The sequence below is a fragment of the Cynara cardunculus genome, unplaced genomic scaffold (genome assembly GCF_001531365.2).
Source record: "Cynara cardunculus var. scolymus isolate 2C unplaced genomic scaffold, CcrdV1 Un_Scaffold_3005, whole genome shotgun sequence".
Taxonomy (NCBI): domain Eukaryota; kingdom Viridiplantae; phylum Streptophyta; class Magnoliopsida; order Asterales; family Asteraceae; genus Cynara; species Cynara cardunculus.
In genome coordinates, this window is record NW_020201311.1 from 44,465 (window position 1) to 52,988 (window position 8,524).

The following is an 8,524-nucleotide window of genomic DNA, read 5'->3' on the forward strand; positions in this document are numbered from 1 at the left end:
TATATATATATATATATATGCATAAATAAAAGAGTTGACTTTAAAAGTAGTACTGATTTATGTATGCAACTAACATTAAGAGCAAAGCTTTGTTCCTGGTTGACAGTGGTGACAATGGGGATCAAATGGGGTGAATAGTGGCTCTTTTTGGTGCGTTTGATTGCTGACTCGATGAAACAGGACGGGGATATAAAAACTAGTCCTATACTTAGCATGTCATGGAACAAGAGCAAGATGGAACAAAAATAGAGATATTTTGTTCCACCTAAAAAAGTGGAATAACCTTGCTCGTTTTTACAGTTTTATCCCGTCATGTTCAGCTTACCAAATTCAAGACTGATAATTAGTATAGTCGTGTTCTAGTTGTATCAAAACGTGGAACAGACAATTAGTCTATCCAATCCTATTTCTCCGATCCCCTCCGGGCTGAACACCAGATCCCACCTCCGGGTGTAACTGTGTAAGGCGGCTCAGAGAGATTTGGTCTGTACTATTTTATATAACCAAATTTGAAAGAATGACAACATACAGATACAAAAAGACAAGTAAAAATGGTGACATAAACTAATTCATATTTTGTAACAATACAACTGATGACAATATACAAATGTAAGATTTGAACTCAAAACCTTTTAAATTACTGAAACAAGCTTCAACCACTTCAAATGCTTGTTCAGGAGAGAGAATCAATGTTCAGTAGTACGCCTGGTTCACCGGGTTCTACCACTTCAGGTCCCAATCTTTKTTTCCTAGGTGCTCATTTTGTATGGGCTTTTAGTTTAATGCTCAACATGTCACTAATTACAGTTTTCTCAACGCTCCTTAAATTATGAGAGAAAAATGCGAAAGAAAACATCATATACAATATGAAAAATTAGTGATATACAAGGTGTATCTATGTATTTTGCTCAAGAAATAAAACAAAAATAAGTTGGTAATTTTGTTTCTATTTTTTTTAATCTCTAAACCACACTTGGGAGGGTGCAATGAACAAATAATTAAACAAGTTCTAACCAGCCAGGCAAACCCAACTAGACTAAATACAACTAACATAGGATCAATGAAACAACTGTTTTACTCTTTAAGGTAGAGGGCAGGTTTATGTACATCCCACCTCCCTGACCCTACTTATGAGTTGATATATTAGGTCCGTTTGGTTTGGTTTAGATGAAGTCAAGGAGGAATTGTTTACCTCTGAAAGTAACTAGTTATTCGCGCTTTGACTGTATGAGTTGGCTCCTAAGGCTGCATTCCTCTATCTGCGAAACAAGAACAAAAAAGATCCAATTTCAAGACAAAATCAAGTTATGCATAAGGACGATGCTGGCTATATATCCCACTCGCTGCCGAATTTGTTTCAGTTGAAATTCTAAACGATAACTTAACGGAATAGCATCCGGAAAATTAAGACTAACTCGTGATTATCTGATTATGGGTTAATCCTTTTGATCTCAGTGAATGTCTAAATTATGCTCTAAAACTAAAACATATAGTAACAATCAAGAAAAACCCCTCTTGGATATTTGTCTATTATTATTTATTTATTTTGGTAACCATGAGTGTCTGAGTCAGCTTTGGTGGCCTCAACTAATCTCATGAGACCCTGATGATAACAATCATGAAAATCCCCGTAGCCCAAGAGACTCAAACTTGCGACCTACGGCTATGAGGAGGAGCCCCGGGCCTATAAAAGATAAATAGGATAGAGTTTGACCGAGTGCTCTTATTTATTATAATTGAGGGGTGTTCTAGAAATTTGAAATGGGTAAAGTAGCAAGCATGTGTGGTAGCTATTGATAAACATACCAAACAAGATTGCACCCCCTCTTAAGATCATTAAAAAAAGATAAACAAGCCAAAAGAGCTTAACAGAGTAAAAGATAAATGCGAAATAAAAACCAGAGAACCCATTATATCTCACAAAAGGTAGGGGAGGATATATGGAGACCTTTGCTCTACTCCAAAGGGTAGAGAGAGAGAGAGGGGTTATTTCCGTGAAGACCCCCGACTTGCAGAACAAAGATAAGTTAAAAAAACCAGCATAAAAACAAAAGTGTGTGCAAGCACGCAACGACACAAAAGAAAACAGGGACACACGAGAGACATATAATAAAATGAAAAAGAAGAAAAACAAGTGATATAACTATTATTTATGAAACCAAAGTTGTATAATCCATTATAGAATCAATTGGCACCATATCTATATAGTGTCAAGCAACCAAACTATTGGATGACACATGCTGATCTTTATGGGGTCTAACAACACATTCAAAAGATGTTGAAAAGAGTAACTACTTTCAAGTGATATCTATTTGATATAATCTAATATTCCAACTCACAATAATGAATGCTCTTACCTGTAAAGGAGCTGCAGAAGCCAAAAATATTTCACATTCATCAAGAAGAAATCTTTCGTGTGATACTATCTTGGCAAGTTCTGAGGCCAGGATATGTGTTCCGTCCAACTGTAACAAGCCAAAGATAGTCAGAAGATGGACTACTTTTAAGCATAAATCCCCCAACAGACTCCATACTTCTGAAAACATCAAATCAGTTTACCCGTCTACCACCTTCCTTAATAGATGATGAGATCTCTCTCTCTCTCTCTCTCTCCTTCGTGTGTATATATATGGGACAGGGGCATCAATTGCGAACCTCAAAAATGTTGAGAACAAAGCCTAACCATTCAATGATTTTCATTTTAGGCTAGAATTCAAGGTGGTGTTATAATTCAAGCGTGTGTGTTTATATGATTTTTATAAATGAAACGTATTTACACTAATGTGAAACAATTTTGAAACAACACTTTTACGTTTCAGATGTGAAACTGGTTCTCATAGTTCAACATTTTTCTGGCTCTCATTTGATTTGCCCCCTATATATATATATATAGGAAGTGGATCCATGGTCAATGTTGTCACTGGACCAGATTGAAAACAATGCATCACCCCCCCCCCCCAAATTGTATGATCCAATGGTAATGAATAATTCAAAATCTAGACTATAATATGATACACCACTGAAGGAAGATAGAGAAATTGCAGTAGTAATTGAATGATTGAAAGGAACTCCAGCAATTCGAGAAGTTGGGATCTCCCACGCTCCCGCCAAAAGTCAGTATACAGAAATTACATACCTGACAACCAACATATCTCTTACTTATAACTCCCCTCAAACAGAATAACACAACTTATTGTATATTCCCCGAAATACACCTCCCCCCTTATACCACTTTCTGCCCCTCCTAAGCTACCTAATTCTTATTGTCGGTTTATCATAGTAGTCATTACATAAACAGCAATGTATTTCCTACCATCCCCAGACCCTGTTCCATATGGGATTTACTGGATTTGTTTGATTTATCTAGATTATAGTATATTAGGTAGGGCGGGTAGGGTGAATTAATCATGGTCAGTAAACCACATAATGGACGACCTCTCACGTAATGCATATGAATCAGTCAAGAGATATGTGTCCTAGATAACATCCACCAATAATGAGATGCCCAATTTCTATGAAACAATGGGATATAACAAAAAGGAAGGAGCAAAACTAAGTAATATCCATGTTGCCATTTACAAAAATGATCTCCATGCTGCACAAATTGGTACCAGAAGGTAATTGAAAATACTTCACATAGCTAACAGCAACCTAGATATAGAATGCAAAAGAAATCTCACCTTTGATAGTGTAGACTCTATAGAGGACGTTGCTGTCTGCATTAATTGGACAACTGATGAAACAGCCAACTTCAAAGCTTTAACATCTACCTGTGAGTTGTAAATTGAATATTACTCGATATGTTAAGTGATGTAAGTAGCCTTTCAAGAAATGACATACCTGTACCCCTTCAGTAGTAGGAAGTCGAAGAGTTCTCGCATATAGATCTGTAGTGGTAACAGATAAAGCAGATTCGTACTCCCTTTGAATCAACCCCCACTCATCAATATAGGCCATCTGAGGCACAAGATGCCGGAATGAGAGATATAAAACAATAATTAAATAAACAAAGAAAAAAGAAAGATAAGAGAATGTAATGGGTAGAACTGGCAGAACTAGTACTTTCTAATTTACTAAGGCCATTTTTGGCAACCATAAACTAGCTTTTCTTTTGAGCATATTAGAAAAAAGCCTTGTTTGGTTATGCATAAGCTAGATTTTTGAATCACAACTTATATTAGTGTTTCAATAAGCTTCAGGGGATTTTTGCCATGTTTTTTTTTCCAATTACGCCCTTGTATTTTTCTAATTAATTTTGCAAAACGTCCTATTAGATCATTTTACAATGTCATCTAGTTTTTACCAAACATAAGTAGCTTATCAGCCAACAACAAGCTTATCAGCTAGTTTACCAAACATAGCCTAAGAAGTGCAAGTAATCCTTATAAATAACACAAACAATAAACTCCAAAATATAATAACTAACTCTGACACCAGATCATCAACAGAATAACAGAGATCAGAAACACTTCATATTATTATGATCATCATCAGTTGGCACAAAGACACATTCAGGCCCTCCCTAAGTAGTATCAGGAGAAGCTGATTACAACTTCGACTCATATTGATGAGCTCGGCTTGACCCTAGTCAACATAGAACAAGCCAAACTAGTAGTTTCTAATTTATGTAGAAGTGTAAAAGAGTACACATAAAATGACAAGAAGACAGAAAAAAAAGTTACTAATACTTTATCTAATTCTGGCGCCAGACCATCAAAAGAATGACATAGATCACAAAGACCTACTATCAGCATCATCATGACCTACTATCATCATCATCATCATCATCATAAATTCAGCACAATGACATATTCAAGCTCTCCTCATGTAGTGAACAGAGAAGTTAAACTTATAGATTTTTCCAGCTTGGCCATAGTCAACATAATCTCTAAAGTTTTTTTTTTTTTAAACTGGGACATGAATGATGGTCCATAATTTTGCTAAATTGCAAGTTTCTTGTCTAATTTTCAATAAAAACATTGTGTATAATACAAATGATATCAAAGAAATGATGTCAATCCTCGGTATTCTAGCTGTTCATTTTTTCCTAATCTTGATAAGTTGTTCCAGCTGAAATTACAGTTCTATCTGCTGCAGAGAAAAAAGAGTACTTTTTGTGCAAACTTTACGGAATCCAAGAACAATTTTTAGTTGCAGTTAGAACAATGTAAGAAAATGCATTACTTGTCGGAATAAAATAGCATAGAGCTTTAGCTGCAGTATCAACTGGTTGATATCCATTTTCATTGCAGCTACAGAATCCCATAGTTCTAAGATAGTTCTCCACATATCGAATAAAGAATTCTGCATTACAAAATACAATATTTATCACTATCAAGTCTTCTCCAAATGATGTATGCGTGAAAGTGCAACCAATTACATGAAAATTTAGCTGAAGGGCCAATAATACAACTTTGGAACAAAAGCCAGAAATTAAGTTGTATATTCATGTATTGCACTGCAATAACTCCAAATTCATATTCTATACACTTTGTGAGGTCATTATTCCATTAATTCATTTCAATGCATTGTAAGATGAGATTTTAAAGCATCTTACCTTAACCAAGAAGCAGTGGATCAAATGAAATTTTGTGCAACGCATAAAAGAAGCTAAAACCATGAACAATAGGAAAGTGACAAATGTAAGCCTACAACTAAAGAAATTGAATATATGTTCAGTAGTGCTAAAGATACAAACCTCAGCAGTTACCCTTTGAAGATCCAACACAGCTTCTGCACTCGCATTAACGAATTGCCACTGCACTTGTATATTGCGAAGTAGATCTAAACGTCGGGCATCTTCTTTATTCTTTTCCTTTTGCCTGTCAGCATATTTCGTGAACATAGAAAGGATACTTGAACTGAAGAATAGTCTTGAACCAGATGACCTTCGAGAACGATGACTGCCCCCTCTAGTGGAAGGAGAAGGATCAATTTCTGTGAAGATAGGAACTGTATTTGAATCGCAAGACTGATGTGGACTAGATGGCCTTGTGGAAGTAGTATTGACTCCTCTACCGGAGGGGCTAGGGCTGACCCCCCTAGTAGAAAGGGAATGGCTCATCTCTTTCAAAGGAGTAGGACTGACCCCTCTCGTGGGTGCAAGACTGATCTCTTTAATGGGATAAGGGCCAATTCCCATGGAATTAGAAACTGTATTTGAATTGTAGGATTGTCTTGGACTAGATGGCGTTATGGGAGTATTGTTTTCAGGTGGAGGGCTGACTGATTTTGCGTTGGGGGTAGGACTGACCCCTCTTTCAGGAGGTGTAAGGCTGGTTCCTTTAATGGTGGGGGTAAGACTGACCTCTCTTGTAGCTAGGGAAGGAGTAACCCCCCTGGTGGCGGGAAAAGGACTGCCTCCTCTTGTAATGAGAGAAGGGTTGACCTCTCTAGTGGCAAGGGAAAGGTCGGTCTCTTTAGAGGGAAGGAGTGGATCCACCTCCTGGATAGTAGGGGAAGGATTGACCCTTCTAGTTGTGGGGGTAAGACTGACCCCTCTGGAGGTGCGGGTAAGACTGACCTCTCTGGTGGCAGGGGTAAGGCTGACTCCTCTAACAATAGGGGAATAGTTGACGCCTTTGGAGGGGGCAAGACTAGCCCCTCTAGAAGCAGGTGAAGGGTTGACCCTTGTACGTGATGAACTAACACTTCTTGAAGCTAAACTATATGACTTCCTTGGTGAAGATGGTTGTGATGAACTTGAAACAAGATTGGATATTCTTTGTAACTTGTCAATTTCTAACCTATCATCATCAGCAACTGACGCAGATATTCTTTCTGACTTGTCAGCCTTCAACCTACCATCATCAACAAGTGATGATGATAATAGATTCATAGCATCACTTGAAGATTCTTGTATGGGCTTATTAGCATAATTGGGTAACATTTTCTTGAGGTTAACACCTGTATCAGGTGTGAAACAAGTTTTCACAACTTCATTAGAAGGATTAATGTTTCTATTTAAAACATTAGAACCTATTGTGCCAGGCCACCGATGCTGATTAACTAGTCTACCATGAGAACCATCTGGAGCTTTCGAATTTTCTGACTGATCACTAACATTAGAACGTATTGTTTCAGACCATCGATGCTGGTTAACTAGTCTAACATGTGAACTATCTGGAGGTTTTGAATTTACTGACCGACCAATAACATTAGAATCTATTGCACTGGGCCATCGATTTTGATTAACTGATCTAACATGTGGGTCATCTAAAATTTTTGAATTCTCTGGTTGATCAATAACATTAGAACCTGCTGTGCTGACATGTGAGCCATCTGAAGGTTTCAAATTCTCTGACTCATCAATAACATTAGAAGCCGTTGTGTTAACATCGGAGCCATCAGGAGGTTTTGAATTCTCTGACTCATCAATAACATTAGAATTTTTTGTGTTAACATCAGAGCCATCTGGAGGTTTTGAATTCTCTGACTCATCAATAACATTAGAACCTATTTTGTTAACATCTGATCCATCTGGACATTTTGCATTCTCTGACTGATCAATAACATTAGAATTTATTGTGCTAACATCTGAGCCATCTGAAGGTTTCAAATTTTCTGACTGATCAATAACATTAGGATTTGTTTTCCTAGGCCGACGATGCTGATTAATTGGTCTAACATGTGAGCCACCTAGAGGTTTTGATTTTTTTCCTTTGAGATGAGTCTTCTCCCTCTCAGGTGTAGGCTTACTTGATACAGGCAACTTTGCAGTTTTTTCATTTGCAACATTCAAGGATGTCTTAGAGGTGTGATCAGAAAGGGACTCATTAGAAAAATTATCTCGTTTAGCATTGGGTATAGATGATGCATCAGATTGAAGATGAGAACTTGAACTGCTCCTTCTTGAAGGCCATAAAGACTCTGTGAGCCTATTGCTAATCACCTTTCTAGCCACAGCTCCCACACCATGGACTGCAGCAGTGGGCAGTCCCCATGGTGATGGCAGTGTTGCATGTCGCCTCTTTTCTGATGATACAGATCTATGTGGAGTAGATGATGACACTGCAGATGTTTCAGTTGAGTTTGAAGAAGGAATACGTGTTAATGTAGGTGATTGTGACCTAATATGAGACTCCTTAAGATCTGATGGTGGTCTTGGGTTATTTGATGAGCGATCTGATTCATGAACATCCATCCACACTATTGAAATCCGACCACATTTATATCTTCTTTCACATGATCAACACATTTACCTATCCTTGTAAGAACAATCTGCATATGCACCAAGTATTGAACATGTTAGAATTACTTTATAAGAAGATCATTTTTCTAACAACTAAAAAGTACAACCTACACCAAAATTGAATGCATTATTTTAAAATCTTGATCCCCTAGTAGCCCTAAACCTTCAACTAAACTAATTATGTAAAAAATCCCAATTTCGTCGTTAACGACCCTATATTTAACCTCGATTTTGGAATTCAACAATATAATCATAAACATATGATAATCCTAACAATAATAACTTGAAATGTACACAATGCACACCCGATTTTCTTGTGCATAAGACAATATT

The 8,524-nt window shown here is 37.1% G+C and overlaps 1 protein-coding gene across 1 annotated transcript; it reads right to left on the minus strand.

Moving 5' to 3' along the window:
• Positions 1-864: 864 nt before the first annotated feature.
• On the minus strand, positions 865-8,143 carry LOC112503440 (AUGMIN subunit 8-like). Its single transcript, XM_025107480.1, has 8 exons — positions 6,801-8,143; positions 5,973-6,722; positions 5,699-5,888; positions 5,185-5,304; positions 3,841-3,957; positions 3,681-3,770; positions 2,358-2,465; positions 865-1,259 (listed from the first exon to the last, which is right to left on the minus strand). The coding sequence occupies exons 1-8, from the start codon at positions 8,141-8,143 to the stop codon at positions 1,209-1,211; spliced, it is 2,769 nt and encodes a 922-aa protein (XP_024963248.1). The 3' UTR covers positions 865-1,208.
• Positions 8,144-8,524: the final 381 nt, after the last annotated feature.